The sequence below is a fragment of the Cavenderia fasciculata genome (genome assembly GCF_000203815.1).
Source record: "Cavenderia fasciculata unplaced genomic scaffold Scf_Dfasci-G-o-33e01.r1-3, whole genome shotgun sequence".
Classification (NCBI taxonomy): Eukaryota; Evosea; class Eumycetozoa; order Acytosteliales; family Cavenderiaceae; genus Cavenderia; species Cavenderia fasciculata.
Genome location: NW_004457734.1, coordinates 733756 through 756005, shown reverse-complemented (window position 1 = coordinate 756005; position 22250 = coordinate 733756). Strand labels below are relative to the sequence as shown.

At 33.1% G+C, this 22250-nt stretch overlaps 6 protein-coding genes across 6 annotated transcripts; 3 read left to right on the top strand and 3 right to left on the bottom strand.

Moving 5' to 3' along the window:
- Positions 1–674: 674 nt before the first annotated feature.
- On the bottom strand, positions 675–4880 carry grlE (G-protein-coupled receptor family 3 protein 5; the record flags this gene model as incomplete). The annotated part of the gene is made up of 6 exons (XM_004360199.1): positions 675–1550; positions 1638–1795; positions 1871–3094; positions 3970–4234; positions 4303–4554; positions 4647–4880. 6 exons carry the CDS (start codon positions 4878–4880, stop codon positions 675–677), a joined length of 3009 nt encoding a protein of 1002 aa, XP_004360256.1.
- Positions 4881–4969: 89 nt separating this feature from the next.
- Positions 4970–9769, top strand: DFA_04523 (RING zinc finger-containing protein; the record flags this gene model as incomplete). Its single annotated transcript, XM_004360198.1, has 4 exons — positions 4970–4975; positions 5986–6092; positions 6186–6233; positions 6526–9769. 4 exons carry the CDS (start codon positions 4970–4972, stop codon positions 9767–9769), a joined length of 3405 nt encoding a protein of 1134 aa, XP_004360255.1.
- A 128-nt stretch (positions 9770–9897) lies between these two features.
- Positions 9898–14600, bottom strand: DFA_04522 (uncharacterized protein; the record flags this gene model as incomplete). The annotated part of the gene is made up of 10 exons (XM_004360197.1): positions 9898–9930; positions 10133–10805; positions 10871–10957; positions 11028–11136; positions 11217–11561; positions 11624–11783; positions 11875–12360; positions 13670–13703; positions 13900–13958; positions 14568–14600. The coding sequence occupies 10 exons, from the start codon at positions 14598–14600 to the stop codon at positions 9898–9900; spliced, it is 2019 nt and encodes a 672-aa protein (XP_004360254.1).
- Positions 14601–14972: 372 nt separating this feature from the next.
- On the top strand, positions 14973–15701 carry DFA_04521 (uncharacterized protein; the record flags this gene model as incomplete). The annotated part of the gene is made up of 1 exon (XM_004360196.1): positions 14973–15701. One exon carries the CDS (start codon positions 14973–14975, stop codon positions 15699–15701), a length of 729 nt encoding a protein of 242 aa, XP_004360253.1.
- Positions 15702–15951: 250 nt separating this feature from the next.
- On the bottom strand, positions 15952–21115 carry DFA_04520 (uncharacterized protein; the record flags this gene model as incomplete). Its single annotated transcript, XM_004360195.1, has 2 exons — positions 15952–17261; positions 17338–21115. The coding sequence occupies 2 exons, from the start codon at positions 21113–21115 to the stop codon at positions 15952–15954; spliced, it is 5088 nt and encodes a 1695-aa protein (XP_004360252.1).
- A 912-nt stretch (positions 21116–22027) lies between these two features.
- DFA_04519 (uncharacterized protein) lies at positions 22028–22183 on the top strand (the record flags this gene model as incomplete). Its single annotated transcript, XM_004360194.1, has 2 exons — positions 22028–22069; positions 22127–22183. 2 exons carry the CDS (start codon positions 22028–22030, stop codon positions 22181–22183), a joined length of 99 nt encoding a protein of 32 aa, XP_004360251.1.
- Between the last annotated feature and the right edge of the window lie 67 nt (positions 22184–22250).

Below are 22250 nucleotides of genomic sequence, written 5' to 3'. Positions count from 1 at the left end.
TGTTGTGACTGGGGTAGGTTAGGGCGAGTGAGGGTATAGTAGAACCTGGTATAAGAACTAGTTAGGTGACACCAATGCTCGCGAGATTCACCCGAAAAAGTCTTTTTCATAAATTGACGGGTATCTCGCCAGTTTAAAGTAGTGAGTGATCATCGCGAATGTTGATATCACCAACCATCCCATTAGTTTTTTTTTTTTTCAATTAAAATTTATAACTTTGTTTTTTTTGGGTGTTTTTAAATTATTTTATTTTATTTAAATTTGATTTGATTTAATTTGATTGTTTTAAGCATCAGATGAAAAATTCGAGGGTCCAACCTTGCTTGATAGCAAGGGGATAATATCAGCGACCTTGGCCATTCATGACTTTACACTGGTTCCAACATTGCAAGATCATGTCTTCCTTCCTTCACCGGTGCGGCAGGCAGAGCTCTTCATGCCAAACGGCAATGACACTGGATTTATTTCTGTCTGGTATAATGATCCGTCCGCAATGGTTGTGGTGATCCAAATGATAGATAACCAACCAAACCAATAATGATAAATGGAAAATGCAACAAACATAGATAGATCTTTAAAACTTATGATTTATTATACAATCAAAAGTGTAAAAGGTTAAATTATTATTATTATTAGGATTATTGATGTCATTGATTAATAGTTCTCGGTAGTTCTTAAGCTGGGATTGGATCCCCGCCTGTGTATACTGTACCACCACCAGAGACAATGACGGATTGCATGTCACCCTTGGCGCGGAGGGAACCGGTGCTTTCAGTGTGACTTGGGGCACTACGTTCGTTTGTCTTTTCCGACGAGGTTGGTTTGGCAGTGGCAGAGGCGGTAGAGGACTTCATGGCAACACCACCACTTTGTTGGGACGAGTAGCCACCACTGTTGTAGGAAGAGTCACGGGTATCGATAGAATGTTGTTGACCTGAAATAATCAACCAGACACGTGGCAAGAAAAGTAAGCAGACTGTGGCAGTGAACGAGAGGAGGATAGCAACAACCTCAATGACGAGAACGGCTGTTGGATAGTCGTTGAGGATGAAACCGAGTGGCACGGAAATCAACATGACAAAGGTAAGATTGTAGAGTGACATGGTGATTGGCTTGGACTCGTTCAACGAATCGACAACGTTACGTGTCTTGAATGCCAAAAAGACACCGACAATAATGTAAAACACCTTGTAAAAGACAAAGACGTACCACCATGGTTCGTATTGTTGTACGCATTGCAATTGAGCCTGTCCACTCTTGTAGATGGGTGCAGCCTCGATTTGTGGATAGTCAACGGTTGTCCAGATAATCATAAAGACAGATTCAAGCAACACAAATGATCCGACAACGCTAAACATCATCTTGGTCGAGATGGAAATAATCTTGAATTTACGAGCATTGGAGAAAAGTCTCCATGTTCTCCATGTCTTGGTAAACAATGTACCAAATACAATACAATAACCAAGACCCAATGTCCATGGGAATGCAATACATAATCTATCAGTTGGTGTTGGTAATAATGTATAAATTGATACAAAACTTAATAATGCCTAAAAAACAAAAAAAAAAAAAAAAATTTTAACAAAGAGAAACAAATTATTTGTTTGTTTTGTTTTGTTTGTGTTTCTAATACATACACCAACAATAATAAAGAGACAGAATAATGGTGAAGAATAACGGAACTTTCTCCATTGGAATACAATGACACCACCGATAAATAATACCAATAATGTACAAACACCAGTAATAGCTCCTAAAACTGCATTCAATGCAACACTGTATTCAATAACCTCATCTAAACAAAAAGGGGAAAAAGTAAATAACATGTTAGTAAAATATTCAAAATATTTAATATTTTTAAGATTCTTACAATCTGAAGGAATATCAGTAGTACCACCCATGAAAATAATTAATCTTGAAAGGTTGACAGCTCTAGTTTCAGGATCGATTGTACCGATTTTGTTGAATTGACCATTGTAAAAGTTGAGGAGGGAGAATTGACCACCGCTACGATCACCAGTTTCCGGGTCAAAGGTGACGGATCCAGAGAGACCCGTAAAGTTTGATTCACGGATGGTTTTGAGGACAAGGGGTCCATCGTCGACATCTTGACCGTTGGCCAAGACCTTGTCAAGAGCAAGGACGGCGGCGGTAGCAGAATCATAGGAAAAGGCAGATCCCTTGTAAAAGGCACCGTCAACATCGACAGCAACCATTTCGTTGTAAAAGGCATCGAAACCTGGACCAATGTTGTAGTTGGGGAAAAAGGCAATAACACCTTCAAAGTCATCGGGTGGGTTTTCGTTGGCGTATTCGGCACAACCGTCGGTTACAATCCAAGTGTAGCCACGGCCAAGCATACCGTTTTTACGAGCGTGGTCCCACAAGGTGGTACAATCGATTGGGAAGATGGCATAGGCAATGATGACACGAGCCTTGACGTCGTCCAAGTTGGACAAGACACGGTCGTATTCAGAGTCGGGTGGTGGGACACCGCCGTCGACAGTGTCGATCGATTGGATAGTGTCAACCGAGACACCAATCAAATTGGCCTCACGCACCAAAATGTTGGCACCTCCAATACCATAGTCTTCGTTGGTGTGGACGCAAGAGATACGCTCCCATCCCAAATACTTGACCAACGCCAAAATACCATGTACTTGTTGGAGATCGTCGAGAATGACACGGTTAAAGAATGGGTATTTGCCCGGGTTGGAAAGATCGGTACCAGTGGCGTAAAAACTGAGGTTGGGTACTTCGAAGGCTCCCAAAATCAAACACGATACCTGACTGGTACCAGTGTATGGTGGACCGATGACGACTTGGACGCCAGCCTCGACAAGGTCGAGCGAGTTGATGACAGCGGGTGACTCGTCTGGGTGGTACATGACGGTGGAACGGTTGTACTTGGTGCAAAAATCACCAGCCTTGTCTGAAAAGGCTTTGACGGCGGCTGCCTTGTATTGGGGGTATTCGGGGTCGGTACTTGGTCCAAAGAAAGAAAACTTGACCTGTCCAGATTCACTTGGACAGACATAAATATTGGTAATGTTTGGAATGGGTGCTCCCATTGTCAAAATAATGTTTGTTAAAACTAATATTACAAATATTAATTTTAACATGACTAAGAAAAAGTGTAATTATTTATATTTCGTAATATAAATAAGAAAAAAGATAGTTGGGTGTTACAATAATAATTTGATTGACTAATATTACAAGTATTATATATAAAAAAAAAAAACTATTAACCCGACTATTATTATTATATCCACAAACACAATCGATTGAAGGGAGGGGGGGTGTCTAAAAATAAAATCAAAAAGATAAAGAAGATAAGATAAAGATCTTGTTTGACTTTTTGTTGATGTGTGAAAGTGAAAAAAAAGAAGCGTAAACAAACAAAAAAAGTTTCTCTATCTATCTATCTCTCTCTTTTTTGTATATGTATGCGTATAGAATAGAATAATAATAGACTGAAAAGTGTGTGATGAGATGAGGAGGAAGGAACAAGAAAGAAAGAAAAGGGGCAAGAGAGCTGCACGATTGGTTGACAAGTTGGTGGTTAAACAAAAAAAATGTGCTAACTGATGGTGGCATGGGCAAAGGTACCTTTCTTGCGCTACATTTTTACTGTTTTCTTTTCTTGATCCCACCTCGAGAACCATACCGGTGCTCGTTTTTCAAAAAAAAAAAATATCGTGGGTGCCAAAAATTCATGACCCCAACTGAAATTGGTCAGACCGCCGATTTCATCACGAAAATATCCGTCAACCCAACGACCTGAAAGATGATGAATCTGTTTGACGACGATAATATCTCACATGTACCAAAAATGGGACACAACCCTGAACAAAAATAACTATAGAATAAATAATAATTTGTACAAATAAAGTTTATGAGCGATAATGGTTGATGATGATATTTACAAGTTTAGTTTCCCCAACTATTGCTAAGATGGACAACAATTACGTCGTTGAGAAGAGGATGAAGATGTCGGAGAGGATGATGATGCGTTGGTATTATTATTATTATTTGGTTGTAATTTAAAACTATCTCTTGGATTGGTAATCCTATCAATTTCTTGTTGTAATAATATCTTTGCTATATATTCCATTGATTCATCGATACCAGTACCATATTTGGCCGATGTAAAGAAATATTTATCAATGTTTTGTTCAACTACAAATTGATCCAATGTTTCAATGATTGCATCTTTATCTTTTAATAAATCACACTAAATAAACAAACAAATAAGTTGGTTTAGTTTGATATATAATTAATTTAATTTAAATTTAAATTTACCTTATTGACTAATAATATAGTTGGTAGAGGAGAATCGGGAAAACAACAATCAATCTCTTGTCTCCAAATAGATGATGCATTGAGTGTTGGTAATACTCTAGTTGCGTCCATAACGATAATGGCAGCATGAGCATTTTGAAAATAACTTCTAATCATATGTCTAAATCGTTCTTGACCAGCCACATCAAACAATAATAATGATACCATCTTACCATCAACTCTTAGATGTTTTGTTAATGAATCTACTCCTATCTATATAGTTTCATAGGTAGACAGGACAGATATTCTTTATGTTAGAACGCTATAAACATCCTCGTCATCTCTTATTATTATCTAATGCATACTGTAATCTTATAATTTGATTCAAAACTATTCAAACAATATCTATTAACTATTGATGACTTTCCGCAAGCAGGATCACCAATAACTAATAGTTTGAATGGTATATATACTTCTTCATCTATATCATTGTCTTCATCGTCTTTGTTATCTTGATTGTGATTGTTGCTTTCATCTGTAAAGTCTCTTTTGGGTTGTTGTTGATGATCGTCATCATCTTTATCTTTATCTTTTGCCATTTTTTTTTATATTATATACATGTATACAGAGAAGAAGAAGTATAAGAGAGTACTATAATATAATCTATTGGAGTAAAGTGAAAAATGAAATGAAAGTAAAGTGTAGTGCAAATTTCTAAACTAATTTCGACCAAGGTTTCTCCCCACCCCCCAATAATCAAAAGTGATCCTGGGCACCACAAACTTCATACTTTGAGTACTCTCTACTCTACTCTGATTATTATTATTGACCTATTTAACTAATAATATATATATATATATTTATATATTTATAAATATACCTAGGTCATGACAACGAGACCACATACTTGAATGATGTCATTGAGCTCCTAATCTTGGCAGTTCCCCTCCTAACCGAAGGGTTATTGTGAAAACAAAAAAATTAGATATTACTTGATTCGGCGATCAAAAGAAGTTTCCTTTTCCTTTGCCACAATTTCATTTTTAAATGAAAGAAATCTGAAGGCCAGCAAATTTTGTTCTTCTTTCATCAATCTGTCTGTTTGTTTTTGTCTGGGTTGTTTTGTTGCATCATATCAAAGAAGATATCACTTCATATCCATATCTAAATTGTTTGTGTGTTAGTGATAGACAGATAGATATATACATATAATCTCTTTCTTTCTTTCTTTCTTTGTTTGTTTGTTTTTTTTTTTTAACTTTACAAACACGCATATTCAAGAATAGATAGAATAGAGAATAGAGTATACAGTCAGTCCAACTCCTTCCTATACACTACTCTCACCACGAGACAAACAGATATACCCATACACATACACATACAATAATAGAATAGAATAGAATAGAATAGAAGACAAAAAAAAAAAAAAAGAATATATTTATATTTATATTTAGATTATTGTCATTCCTTTTACTTTTTATTGTCACACCCACTTACTACACTCGCTACCCTCAGTGTCCTTTATTGTAAAGGTGTGTAGGCTTTTTTTTATTTTTATTATTCCTCCCATCTTGTAGATATAAAATACAAATAATACTACTTCTTATCTTTATATTCTCTTTTTTTTCAAGAGGAGAAGAGAACAAGTAAAAGTTTGTTAAATTAATTTTATTCATTAAATATCTCATTTTGTTCGTTATTTAGTATAATAATCATCATTTTAGTTTGTTATTAATTTATATTTATTTATATTTACGTATCTCACATAATAACCAAATCACAGTTCCAGTCTCATCATCAACAACTATTCAGTTCATTTGTATATAGTTCTCTCTCGTACTATTATTGTATATATATATAAAGTCACATCAACCTCTACATTTCCCTTTATTTATTCCTTTCAGCCAAAAGTCAACTTCCTCTAAATCTAAACTAAACCCTCAAGAAGGTATGTATGTTTGTTGTTTGCAGATGAGAGAAAGATGTCGTCAGATGCCCGTTGCCGTGTAGGGTGGTGGTGTGACAATAAAACCACACTTCTCTTTCAACTTTCTTGTAGTTTTTAAAAGAAAGGAGGACTCAATCAAAAATCCAAAAAAAAAAAAAAAGTGGACAAAGCAAGCAAATAATTAATAATTAATTTCTCTTTTTTTCTCACAACCTTTAATCTTTTATCTTTTATCTCTTTCTTTATCTTTATCTTTATCTATATATGTACCAATGATATAATTTATAAATTATTAGTAGTTATAGCGCTAATCTAAAAAAAATGAAAGAAGACAATAATAATAATTTACATCATCAACAATTACATCAACCGTCATCATCATCTTCGTCGTCGTCACCATCGGGTTATGGAGATAAAAGTATGATTTGTCAAGTATGTCAATCTATATTGTCCAAACCAAAGACACTGAAATGCGATCATAGCTATTGTTCCGATTGTTTGGATCTTAGTCTTGTCGACAAGAATTCGATTCCAGGCGACTCTATCACCTACTATTGTGTGCAGTGTCGTTTGAAAACACCTGCTCGCGACGTTCGTGTCGACGACTCTTTGTACCGTGCGCTTGCCGACTACTCGTCCAACAAGTCACTCGGCTCCTCATCCTCTCCTTCCCCTCCACCACTCAACAGTAGCAGTTCCATTGCCATTGCTATCTCCAATTCAAGTTCTTCTTCTTTTTCTGGTCCATCTTCTTCTATGGGAGGAAATTATTATAAATTATTTAATCAACAACAACAACAAGGTAATAGTAATGGTAATAGTATCAACTCTTCTACGGGAATTAGTTCATCGACGCCATCTTATTCGCCACCATTGTCTACTTCACCATTGTTGTTTTCTCCAGTCAAGGAATTCAACGTGTTATCATCGAGCACCAGCACACCTGCGCTGTCCTCTTATCTTTCACCTACGCCCTTGTCGCCAAAGTCGCCACTCTTTAAATCTACGGAAATCCCTCCCTCCTCGTCCCCTCTTCTCACTTCCACCTCTTCATTCCCTCCCTCTTCTGCGATTCATAATCAATACAATAATAATAATAATAATCATAACAACGCAAACGCCAATATATTATCATCACCACGCAACGGAAACAATAATAATAATAATAATAATAATACGATCAACGCAAACGCCAATAGAAATAACAACAACAAAATGATTGGTGGTAATGGAACATTGGTTCCACCCTTACCATCCATCTCAACGTCCAATCTACTTCCCAATATGTATCATCAACCCCCTCCACAGTCCCCATCTTCAAACTTTTTGAATCCTCTTTCTCTGTCGTCCTCTTTGTTGGAAAAGTCAAACAATCCATTGGGTGGGTCACACGGCTCGTCGATTACGAGCAGCGAGGGTGGCGGAGGGTTCAGCCGAAACGCCTCTACGGGCATGTCCAACAGCAACTCGTTGTTGTCTGAACTCAACCAATCCTATCCATCCTACTTGTACAGCAACTCTTCCAACAACCCCCTCAACTCTTCCTCTTCCAATCCCTCCAATCTGTCCTCCTCTCCGTTGTCTGCATCCACCCCTGTCTATCTATCCCAATCGATTCAACAACAACAATTCCAACAACAATATCAACAGTTTCAAATGTATTTACAAGATCATCAACAATATCAATATAAACAACATCATCAACAACAGGTACAACAACAACAACAACAACAACATCCACCACTTTCTCCACATCATCATCAACAACAACAACCACTTTCACCACATATATCTGTAATGAATCAACACCAACAACAACATTCATTAACACCAAATTCTCATCATCATTCTCAACATCATTCATCTTCATCTACTCAAACTCCAACACAACATCATCATCAATCAAATAATTTGAAGCTTCCATATTTGACACCAGCAATTGCGTTGAAACCAGCAGATACTAGATGTATTGTACATGGACAAGAATATCAATACTATTGTTTTGATGATCAATGTCAAATGTCATTGTGTGAGCTTTGCTTGCATCACCATCACAACAAACATCGTATCCAATCGTATGGTGAGATTGTTGCACAAAACAATGTAGAGAATCAAAACATGCGAGACATTTTCCTTCGATACAAAAACTATCTCGAAGTGGAAAGTGACATTGTCGAGAGTATTCTCAAATACAATCCTGTCGAGGATTGTAAGGAACAACTGCGTAAAGAGTTTGAACGTATCCTTTCGGATCTATTTAACCAAGTTGACAGTGATTTTGTCAACCATCGCTCTAGAATGGAACACAAACGTGAACGAATCAACAAGTTATTGTCAGACATTGAGGCTGAAAGAAGTAGATTCTTTGGACACTCCTCATCTCCCAAATCCATTCACGAATCAAATCAACAAAAGGCTCATTTTAACGATCTATTCAAAGCCATCTCTGAAGTATCATCAACTGAAAATAATGATATTCAATGGCAATTTAAATTTAGAAATCAATTAGTCTCTCTTCCAAAAAATAACAACATAGTAAATAACAACAACAATGTAGATAGCAAACAACAAACAAATAATAATAATAATAATAATTTTATTAAATCAATTAATGATAATTATCAAATCAATTTACTTAAAGTATCAAATTTACCTTTTAAATGTACATTAAAATTCATTTATGCAATTGGTGGTAAAGGAAAACAATCGGTTGAAAGATACTCGATCAACCAGAACCGATGGAGTTATGTGGCACCAATGACCAACGAACGCAATCGTATCAGTGGCATTTATGATGGACGCGGCCACATTTACGTGTTTGGTGGCGAGTCTGGCAACATCTCGTTCACCACGGTCGAGCGCTACAACATCTACAACGACACTTGGGAGAATGTAGCACCCCTCCCAAGCGAACGATCACGTCACGCCACGATCTACGACGGCAAACGCTATGTCTACATTATTGGTGGCAAGGACCGTTGGTTCACCAACCATGTCGACCGTTTCGACCTCTTTACGCAAGAGTACCAGTCTTTGGCACCCATGAAGACACAACGATCTGATTTGTCGGCTGTCTATGACGGCAAGAACTACATCTACGCTATCGGAGGCTTCAACGGAAAGGCCCTCGACATTATCGAACGCTATGACATTGCCGAAGACAAATGGGTCCGTCTATTGCGCATGCGAAAGATGCGTGATGGTCCTGGCGCCATCTATGACACTCGCTCCGACTCTATCTATCTCATGGGTGGTAGCTATGGCACCAAACGCATCTCTTCTTGCTTGGACCGCTATCAAGTTCTCACTGACCCACCTAGATGCGACACCATGGCCGATATGATCAAGCCAATCGACGTTAGAAACTCGGTCGTCTATGACAATGAGGACAACGTATATGTAGTCGGTGGTTACTTTTCAGAGGTATTGTCTGATGCCTATCGTTATAATATCCAACATAATCAATGGTCAACTCTTCGTTCAATGAATGAACCAAGAGAAGGTAATGCTTTAGTTTATGTTACAATTGATATTAGTTAAACAAAAAAAAAAAGAATAACAAACAAACCAAACCTCTATATACATTATATATATAAAATCACATCATAATAATAATAATTAATTAATTAATAATAATTTAAAGAGATAATGGAATCAAAATTTAGTTTTTAATATTCCTTACCTTCTCTTTCCTTACATACCTATACACAATAAATATAAAATATAACCCGATTGTTTTGAATTGCAAACGCATTAATCATTTTAAAATCCCTAATTTTTTATTTATTTATTTATGTTGTTTCTATTATTATTTGTTTGTTTATTATTATTATTTGTTTGTTTATTATTATTATTAATATTTATTTATTTGTTTTTTTAAAAACCTTTTGGTTTAAAACAAACATATTGTTTAATATTTGTTAGATGATCTTGAGTTAGATATTTCTCGAGATGAAGTTGTTCTTGGTATTGATGGAATTCAGGGTTACAAAGTAATGAACGGATAAAAAATGCCAATACTGCAATCAATGGTAATAGAATGATAAAGAATGTAAATAAAAATCCACGTCCTTTTGATTCACCTCTACTATTATGACCACTGCTGCTGCTGCTTGAACCAGATGGTTTGAATCTCTTTAAAACTGGTTTAAGACTAATAAGACACATTTCAATGTCTTTAACCTCTACACTACGAGGAAGTTGTCTCTTTTTGGGTGGTGTTTCGAGGACTGCTGTGTATTGCTCCTTGCAGTATTTGGCAAGACCATACATTTGCTCGCGGTCGAGTACCTTGTTGAGTTTTAATTCGTCGCACTTTAACGATATGTACAAGAGGATGTTGTTGATCTGTGCAACATTCTTTGATGAATCCACCTTTATGTATTCGTAGCATTTCTTGTCAATCTTTAAACACTCGATAATCGACAAAATGATACGATCTCTTTGTTTGGTATCAGCTACTGCCGTGCTACCAACCAAAACTGATAAATATGATTGTGATACATTCTTTGATGGGAATAATTTTTTTGGATCAAATAATAATTGATTTAAATTATTTAAAATATTCTCTTGTGTTCTAAAAGTTAGAAAAAAAATTAATATTTTAAATAATCAAGACCATGGTTATTTATGTTGACATACGAATATTCTTTATGAATTGACCATAAAAATAATTCCAAACTTGATGCTAAAATATTTCCATCTACTTCTTTATGACTTGAAAATTTACTAATATAACAAAATATAAATATATTAATATTACTCAACTATATATATTATTAATATTCTTTTGACATACATTTCCTTTTCAAATAATTTAGTAGTAAACTTTTGAATTAAATCATTCATTGTTGATGGAATTTTGACACCAGGAGTTAATAATAAAGGTAAAAATATTGATAACCAAACTATTTAAAAAAATAAATTATAATTAGTAATTTTGTTTGATTATGTCTCTCTCTCTTTCTTTTTTTTTCTTGATACAAACAAGATAAAGCAACATTTGGATTTGTTTCAATTGATTGCATAATCAACCAAATATAGAGACTTGCAATGGTTGGTTTAACATGTTGAAGATTATTGGCTGCGAAAACAGTCTTGAAATGTTCGATTAGATAGAGTGGAACCAAAGCATTGCATTTAAAAACGACTTGTAAGAAAATCAATAAACCAACACCACTTGATTTGATTGCTCCCTTTTCACCCTTGAGAATAGATAGTAATGTATTGATCAAGAATAAAACGGCAGATGCAACATTATCAGCTGGTTTTTGTTTTAAAAATCTAATAGTTTCATCAACAAATCTTGTTGATAAATGTTTTAATGGGAATTCTAAAAACAAACAAAATTAATATTTATAAATAAATAATAAATAAATAAATATATTTACATACCAGTATCACTTAAAACAGAAACTAAATTATTTGAATCCATTGTAACATGACCAAAGAATTCTTCCAAACATTCAGCAATATATTTAATTTGAATATCAACAACCTTTGGATACTTTTTCTCAACATTTCCCATCAATTCATAATAATTTGCATAATTAAACTAAAACAACAAAATAAATCAAATCAAATGTAATGTTAACATTATATTAATACTATTCTTTTTCTTTTTTCTTTTTCCTATTTCTATTTACCTTTTCTTTTGCCAATTCAATAGTTCTTGGATATAATTCCAAATCTCTTTTCTCTTTTTCCTTTTGTTCTTGATGAGCCAATTGATGATACTGTGAATTCATTTGTTGTTGATGTTTCTTTTGGTTCTTTTTCTTTTCCTCGTCTCTGATGAAAGCACTTTGATAGACAAAGGTGGTGCCATCGCCATCCTCTTGTTTCTTTTGCTTGCTCTTTTGCAAGCGACGCTTTTCACGCTTTGCCTCTTCAGAGTCTTCGACATCGTCATTGAGCACCTCCCACTTGTTAAAGTAGCCTTGTCCACTCATCATCTCATCCATCTTTTTCTTCTTTTGTTCAATCTCTTTAGCCTCTTGTTCACGCTTGAGTTGCAGATCATTTGCTTTCTTTTGTCTCTTTAATTGCAACTCTTTCATCTTTGCTTGTTTGCTTGATCCACTAATCTCCCATCCATCATCATCTTCATCTCCATGTCCCATTGCTAATATCTAACTATATAACTATATCTATTACAATACAATATATATATATAAATAAATAAATAAATAAATTAACTATAGTACTATACTTTCTAGTCCTTTTCCTTAAACAACGCTCCTCCACAACCAAAGTCTTTTTTAATTTATTTTTTTATTGAATATTTTGGTGAACCTCACAAATCTCTCACCCAATAAAAGAAAAGAACCCTTTTCTTGTTTGTTTCAATATATCTCATTCTCTCTATCTTTCTATCTATCTATCTATCATATCCATGGATGATATGAATAATAAAGTTTCTTTTCCCGAGGTAATGGACATAATTTATAATATGTTTCTGACAACCATCACAGCAAACCCATTTTAGCTTTGTCATAGGAGCATGCTCTTACATTCAAACGTAAAAGGACAAACAGGCAAAAAAAAAAAAACAAAAAAGAAATGAATTTTATTTAATTTTTTCAAAAAACGAAATCAGCAGGTTCTGCGTGGAGCAAGGCTCAAAAGCAATGAACGAACGATTCATTTTTTCAACAAGTCACAGCTTAAATTGTAAGTTCAAAACAAATATATATCTATTCTTTCTTTCTGTCCATTTCTCTTCTACTCTATTTTTTAATGATGAAACTACGTGGTTACAATATCTAAACCCAGCTCTTTGATTTTATGTGAAATATAACACGTACGGTCTTCTGATAATCAACCTCTAAATCTCTTTTATTCCTCACTCTTTTATATCTTATCTTGTTCATATTTACTAATCTTATCTCTTTTTTTACCTTTCTTAAAGTATTTATTTACTTGATCTTTTAGGTTTGCCCATTCTATAATATCCCTTGATGCTTTGAGTTCTTTTTTTCCCTCTGTCCTCTCTCCTCTCCTTTCTATCTCTCTGTCTCTTCCATACAACAATAATCCAACAAAATAAATAATGTAAGTTTCTAAAAACCACAAACATAATTAAAACTATTTAAATTTTAAATGCATGTGAATGATGAGGACTTGGACACTTCTGTATCATATTGATGACAAACCCCAACACGCGTTATCATTTTGTCTGACACACATTTTAATTTAAATAGTTTTTAAATAAACAATTAAAATCCAATACTAATCAAAATTCTATTTCTTTAAATAGTGATCCAACCAATCCCATCTCTAAAACAATGTTAATAATAAAATCATTACATAGTTCCAAATCAAATACTTTTTCTATTATGTCTTTTTTTTAAAAAAAATACTACTTCTTTTCTTCTTTTATTGATTTAAAAACAAAGAATTCTATTGTCTTTGTCATGAGTAGATAGAGATGACACAAACTTCAACGAGGAATGATCCCAAAAAAGGGAAGAATCTAAAAATGAAAATATATTTCTTTAGTCATTTCAACTCGGATCAGAGGACGTAGACTCAACTCTAAAGTTCATTCTATTTTAAAGTTCTGATCATTCGATAAAAAGAACTCCAAATTTCCTCAGAGATATTATTAAAATTATTCGGGAAAGTGATGGGCTTTGGTCGAAAAAAAAAACAACACTTGACAATCGTACCGAGCGTTGTCGTATGATGGCTCGTACATCGCAACCTTGATAGCGATGTGTTTGGCAACCTAGGTTGGAAATTTGAGGAGGTTAAAGATAATCTTCCATTTTAATAATAATAATAATATTTAATATCATTTTCCCAAACCCAAGGTTTTCCTTAACTCTGACCTTTAGACTATGACTGTTCGGATCCACGTTTATTCATTTTTATTTTGTAAAACATATCTCTCTCTCTTTCTCTCTCTCTCTGTCTCTCTTTTCTACAATAGGTATCTTTTTCTCATAACCATCAACGTCGTCAACAACCAAGTCGACTTGAATATTATTTATTTATTTATTTATTTAATTACGGCCTTTACCTTGGACACACCTTTTCGGTTCGCAAAAAAACTATAGTCCGCTCCACCTACAGCTACAGCCGCAGCTAGCTAGCTAGTCACAAGTATCTATCTATATCTCTATACAACGTCATAAAGGTGGGTATTTCATGATGGCGTGTCAATATATCTAGATATTTGTACCTATGTCAAAAAAAAAAGAGTCGTTTCGTTTCGTCAACCCCCACCCCTCCTTTCAATTGTGTGTGTCTGTGTGTTAACACACTGACTAGAGGTCGGAACAACAAACAATAATTTCTTTGGTAGAACATTCAAAAATTCATATTTATTACTTACTTTACTTTCAAAAAGTTTTGTGTTTTGATTCATTCATTTCATTTCATTTCGTTTCATTTACTTTACTTTCTTTGCTTATTGAAAATCCCCACGACTACAAGAGGAGGATATTTTTGTTTTAGAAATCTTCCCATCCCCTTATTTTTTGTTTTGTTTTGTTTCTTCAGTATACATACTGCAAACACATCTCCATCTTATTATTATTACGACGACGACGAGAAAGAACAAATATCACACATTCTTTATAATATTTATATAACTAATAATATATATATATTTTGTTTACTATATGACAGAAGACACATACAACCAAACGAGTAGTAGTCAACAAAACAACAACAGCAACAACAAAATCAACAAATCAATAGCTTATAAATATATATATACATAGAATATATAAGGAACATGACACATTATATCGAGAGAACTTGGGATGATTTAAAAAATGTCATCAACGAAGACCGATTAGGAGAGTTGGGTCGAAAAGACCAAGACACTACAAAGATGATGGATCATATGGTCTATGTCAGAGCAACCTATTCTTCAACCAAAGATTATATCCTATCCAAAATGTTTGATTTTCCAACCGAGGATGATCATCAACACCCAATCATCAACAATGTAGATAATAATATAACCAACCAAAATAATGATAATAATAATAATAATGACTCAAGTAGTAGTGATAATAGTAATAATAATAATGTATATAAGAAAAAAGTTGTAAGACCAGTAGATGTAAAACAAAAATTAGCTTTTAAATTAAACGATTTTCCATATAACTGTCATGACAGTATTACGCATTGGGTACTTTGGTGTCTACAACCATTGACTCATCAAGAAGCCAAAGAGCACCTCATCACGCATTTCCAACACAAACTCCAACACCAACAAGACTTTTTGTTCTTTATCAATCCCGTCGAATTACAATCTATCCGCGAGGTTACACATTACCATGTATTTGTTAAAAATGATTCATTTAATAGATTGGATTGGCAACAACAAGACTCAAAGAAGGAACAAAACAGTGATCACTGTTTCAAAAATAATACCAATTGTCTCAACGATAATTCTAATAATAATACCGTTGGTCAAATCGCATCTGGTACTACCAATACTGTACCATCATTTTAATCAAATCAATAAAAAAGATTGATCCCTCCTCTCATCAAAAGATATAAATATATATATTAAATACCAAAGTTTAATTTGATATTTGGTTTAAACATGTATATAATCAATCTCTCGATAATTACTAATAATAATAATAATAATAATATTAATCCTCCTCCTTTCTTCCTTCCTCCTTCCTCCTTCCTCTTCATCCTCTTCATTAAACAATTAAATAAAAAAAAAAAGATAAATAATTGGTTTATTTCTATCCTTATCCTTTTGAAAATGTAAGTTTTCTTTTTAAAATGGAAATTACATTCTTTGAGTGTTGACCTTGTTGTTGATTACTACTATTATTGCGGTGGTATCCATGACTACTACTATTGATAAAACCAAATCCATATCTACTTCTTTTTTTTCGTCGATTTTGTTGGTAGCATGGAGGTGCATAGTTGGATGTCAACCCATTGTGGATGCCACTCAACAAATTTTCCAAAAAGTTGTGAGTAATCTTGATGTAATTGGTTATATGAGCTTGTTGTTGGAGTTGTAATTGTTGTTGAATTTGAAGTTGTCGTTGTTGTTGCTGTTGTTCAAAACTATAATACTGGTGGGGTTGTGAATTGTTATTATGTTGTTGATGATTACTACTACAACTAGTATTGGTATTGGTATAATAAGAAGATGATGATGAAGATGATACAGATAAATTGGATGATGAAACACCATTATATTGTTGATTTTGTGAAATGTGTTGAGGTTGATGTTGAGGTTGTTGTTGTTGGTTGTATACATGATGATGATGAGCTGCAGATAAAGGTGATTGAGATGGAGATGGATTGTTGATCACTGATACCACTGTTGTTGGTAATGCAAGATTATCAATTTCCTTGAATAGATTTTCAACCAAATGTTCTGTACTCTTTTCCAAATCCTCTTGAAGGAATTCAAATAATTCCTTTTCCTTTTCATCTTGTATATAGAATCCATAGACATAAGTATATTTCAATACATTTCTACATTCAATCACCAATTCTATTCCTTCAAACAAGTAATCTTTTTCCCATGAACTTGGTTGTTGTTGTGTCGTAGTAGTATTAGTTTTTGGTTGTTCCATGTCATCATGACTACCATAAAGTGAATGGTCGTCAACAACATTTGAAGAAGATGAAGATTCCAAATTATGATTATGATGATGATTGTTATAATTATAATGTCCATTATTATTATTATTATTATAATGTTGATGATTTGGATGGATACGATTTGGTTTTGGTTTTGGGGATGGTTTGATATAATATTTTGAATGTTCAGGAGCAAGAGAAACAAGTTGAGATTGTTTTTGAATGGCAACCCTTTTAGCATTGTGATGATAATTGAATCGTTGAAAATTATGAACATAGATACCAAATGATTTGTCGAGATCGGCTGTATCATGTTTCAAAGGATCATATCGATTACATGAAAAGAATCCACCTGTTCTATCCCCATGTTCACTCCAAGGTCCTTTACAAAGCCAACAAAATTCATATTGACATGTACATTTCATATGCATACATCCTTCATTCTTTTCAATATGAACTAAAAAAAATAGAAAAAAACAAAATTAGGATTAAAAATATTATTATTCTATTATTATTATTTGATTAATATTTACTTTTACAAATTGGACATTTTTTAGTATTTTGAGATAACCATAAAGCATTTTGACCTTCTTCTCTTGTTTTTAATAATTTCCAATCCGACAGTTGTTTACAAGTTGAAGGGTGATGAGTTTCTTCACCACAATGAAAACAGAATCGCCAATCACAACTTGTACAAGTGACATTGAGTGTAAGAGGAATATCAATGACACCATCATAGTAGATCACTTTTGAACATGACTCTGGATTCGTACACCATGATGATTTGGGACTATTTTCAATAAATGATTTTAAAAAATACCAACTATATTTATGATATTGTTTTGTATCACCAATCAATTTTTTAAAACTTAATAAATCTATTATTAAACTAAAGTAGAAGTAGAATAGATGTGAATAAAAAAATGTCTGATCATATCTCTGACTGATTTGATGTACATACTTGCATTGTGGTCTTATACACTTTGTATGTAAACTTTGAATTCCTTCATCAACTTTGGTACAAAGATATGATTTCCAACAATCCAAACAATAAGTATGTTTACATGCCAATGAATATGAATGTGATATTTCAATATCACATAAACATACTAAACACATTAATTGGTCACCATTATTATTATTATTATTATTTTCTTGTTGTTCATCATTATTTTCTATTGTTAAACAAGGAGGTAGAATATTATTATTATTATTATTATTATTATTATTATTATTATTATTATTATTATTATTATTATTATTATTATTATTATTATTATTATTTTGTTGGTTATTATTAATAATAATTTCTTCTCCATTTTCATCTTCTTGTTGTTCCAATTCTTCATCATCATCATCTTCTTCATCTTGAATATATTCTTCTGCACCATTTGCCATATGAATATCAGCTCCATCCTTTTCATCCATTTCCTCCTCTTCTTCAATGTCTTGTTCAACTATATTTTGTTGTGGTTCTTCCTCTACTTCTTCCTCTTCAATGTCTTGTCGATTCACAATTAAATTTGAATTGTGGTTGTAAATATTATTATTATTATTTATAGTTGTAGTAGTTGATGTTGTACTTGTTAAATTTCTTAGTGGATGATGATTAAAATCGCCAAGACTAATATTAAATTCATCAATGTTTGATAAAAATGATGAATTGTTACTACTAAATGACATTGGCTTTGTGATAATAGAGGATCCAACGGTAGATGGAGAAAATAATTGTATACAATCATCTTCTTCTTCCTCCTCACTATTATCATTATCGTCATCATCTTCCTCTTCATCATCAGCATCTTGATTATCTTTTTCTTCTTGTTCTTCTTCTTGATCATTTTCTTCCAAAATGATTTGATTATTTTGATAATTACTAATATTATTTAGATTACTAGCTCTTCTATTTTTAATTCTATCACTATTTCGATAATAATTACAAAATAATTCAGACGATTCCGATGAAGAATCATGTAAACTATTGTTACTATTGTTACTATTGTTATTGTTATTGTTGATTGTCTGTGAATTATTTAGATTATTTGTGTGTTTGTTGTTGATATCGATGAGTAAATCATCGTTACTATCTCTTAATAATTTTGATATAAAGGGTAATCTTCTAATGGGACGAGGTGAAGGAGGAGGATTGTCAATGTCATAGGACCGTAATGATTGTATATGAGGATTTAAAGGATTCAATCCATTATCTTCATCACTGGTAATACTAAATATACTAGCCATACTATTGCCCTTTGTTAATTCACCACGTTCTTGTTTTGGACTTGATAAAGGAGATGAAGAGGATGAAGATGAGGATGAAGATGATGATTCATTGTTTTGTTTTTCTTCTTTATTATTATTATTATTAATTGATTCTATAATTGATTGGGTTGAATCTAAATTTGAAGAAGATGTAGTAGTAGTAGTAGATGTTGTTGATGTTGCTTGTATTGGTAATACCAATGGGATGGTATTATTGTTATTATTGTTATTATTATTATTATTGTTATTAATATTACTGTTGGTTTGAGACCTAGAAGGAATAATTAAAACACCTTCTAAAATGGCATTGATGATACGTTCGTGATTATTGTCGTATTGTGAAAGTGCATGTATAATTCTTTCATTGTCCAAATCTGGAAATACATCCAGTACTTGTGAAACCAAAGATTCCATAACAGCTATTCTATGACTATCCTCTACTTGATTGTCTTGTTGATCGTCGTCGTCGTCGTCCTCGTCTTGTTGATGATGATGATGATGATGATGACCCACCATTAATCGGTTGTTGTGATGATTATGATTAGCCACTTGTGAAAACCTAGAATATGGATTATAATCATGATTATATCTTCTGACAGTGGTTGAAGTCGATGATGATGATGATGACAATGCGTCAGTAGTGTCATGAAGAATATCATTTGAAGAGTTGACTCTAGTTGTCATGGTCGATGAATGACGACGACTAGAATTCTCACGATCGTTTAATGTCCATCTAACAACTCTAATTCTATTTCTAATTGTATTATTATTTTGATTTCGATGACGATTATTTTGATTATTATTATACTGATTATTATATTGATTGTTATTATTATTACGATTAGTTGAAATTGATGTATCCATACCATCAAAAGCAATTTTTCGAAGAGCTGATAGTTTAAGAGACTCTTTTAAAGTTTTAAAGCAATCTTGTAATGATTCGATATTGTGAGCGTCGGTTTCTTGGCTGATGAGATCTAGTAGGGAGAGTGGGAGACCGACCAGTTGAAAGGTTGCATTCTCCCCCTTTTCGACATAGTGTTGCATCAATTTGTGATGATCAAATTTAAAGTGTTGTAAAAGGATAGAGGTTGATATCAGTGACAACCCTATTACCTCAGATGTACGATGAATCTCTAGACATAGACGATCGATCATTTCATGTGTCGACAGTACTATGATATGTCTGTCATTCTCTCTAGATAATAGTGATCTGTCTATTCCTTGTAGATAAAACCATGATGACGACGATGACGATCCATACGACAACTTGGATGATGCTGAAAATGGATGGCGACCTTGAAGATTAGTAGTAGTAGTAGGAGACGACGATGATGTAATCGATGCCAATGATACATTTCTAGTGTACATTCCTTGTTGTATTATATTATCTTCATCATCATCATCATAATAACCATTTGTTTCATAAAGTTGAAATAAATCATCGTCCATAATATTTATAATTTCATCACTTTCCTCTTCTTCTTCGCCACTATTGTCTTGTTCTGAATCTTGATTTGAATCATCATCCTTTTCACCACCATTTTTGTTATTATTATTATTTAAATAAATTTGAGCTTGATTATTTTCATCAATAAATTCTTCCAATGGTAATGAAGGAAGAGGATGAGAAGGAGTTGTTGTTGTGGATGAAGAGGATGATACAAGTTGTTGTTTCAATAGTTTCTTTGGTTTTTTCTTTTTGTTCTTTTTTGAAATCATTAGAGATAGATTGGATAGATGGTCATCGACATCCAACATCATGTTTGATGATGATAAAGCAGGTGACATTCCATCCAATGTCGGTGTTGTGTTATTACTACTAGTTGTACTACCAACTCTTCGCAAAAGGTTAAATGTACTTGATCCACTACTTTTAATCTTATTTTCACCTCTTTTTGAAAATGATGGAGACATTGTAACAAACGACGATGATGAAGAAGAAGAGGGTCCAAATGATTCATGATTACTATTTATAAATTCACCATTGCTTGTCATTTCTCCTCCTCCTCCTCCTCTACTTCGTTGTTTACTATGATGTGAACCCATTGTAATCAATAATTAATTAAACAATTTAATTAATTATCGACTTTGAGAGAGTGTGTAATTTGATCCTACTAATTCTACTCTTGTTGCTATCATGTACAATTATTAATAGTTTAACTTGAATATTATTATTATTGGGATTAGAGGATTGATTGATTGATTAATTCTATTTTTAAAAAACAACTGTTAGTATCGTTGTAATAGGTAGTACTCTCTCTGGTATTATTGTTATGATCGAAACTTCAAGGATTGGTGAGGAGACAGAAACCAATAATATTTTAAATGAATAGTGTATCATTCATTCATTCACTCAATCTCTTCTCTCTTTTCTCACCTCCACCATATTCATCATCAATATTTTAACCACATCAGCTGTCGCTCACTCTCTAATAAACACAATAACCATAATCATAACCAAATAAAGGATTGATTGATCTTTTATCTTTCATTTTACTTACTCTTTCTTGTTGTTGTTGTTGTTGTTTATTTTCTATCTTTTTCTAATTTCCTCTTTTATTTCTCTCTCTCTCTCTGTCTCTCTGTCTATCTCTCTGTTTGTTTGGTGTTGAGGAGTAGAGAGAGTAGTAATATACTACTACTACTGCTGCTGGGAAGTGATGGTAGGTAGTGCAATGTATGTTATTTACCTACACCCTCCCTCCCTCCTAATTTAAAATAATAGGGAGGGAGTGGTGGGAAGAGGAAGAGGGTTTAATCTACATTATTAAGTGGCTGTGTGTTGTACAAACTGTGACCGTGGTGTGATATAATAATAAATGTGTTAACCAAATTTCATATTGTTGTGGTGGTTCGACGATGATGGTACACTCTGTAAAAAAATATGTACTCAATAATAAATTTTATTTTATTTTAATTTTTTAATTTTAAAGTTTTTTTCCCTGTTCAATTAAAATAATGAATCTTGACCCAGACTTTGGGAAAGTTCAAACTCAACCAGTTTTATCTATCTTTTTTTTCTCATGCTCAGAATAAGATTATTATATTATATTATAGTTAGTTAGTTTCGACATATATATCGTACTCTTAAATGTAGAGAAATATCAAAGATAAATAAACAGATAGATAGATAGATAGTAAACACATAGATAGTAATAGGAGTCAATTGTAATAATAATAA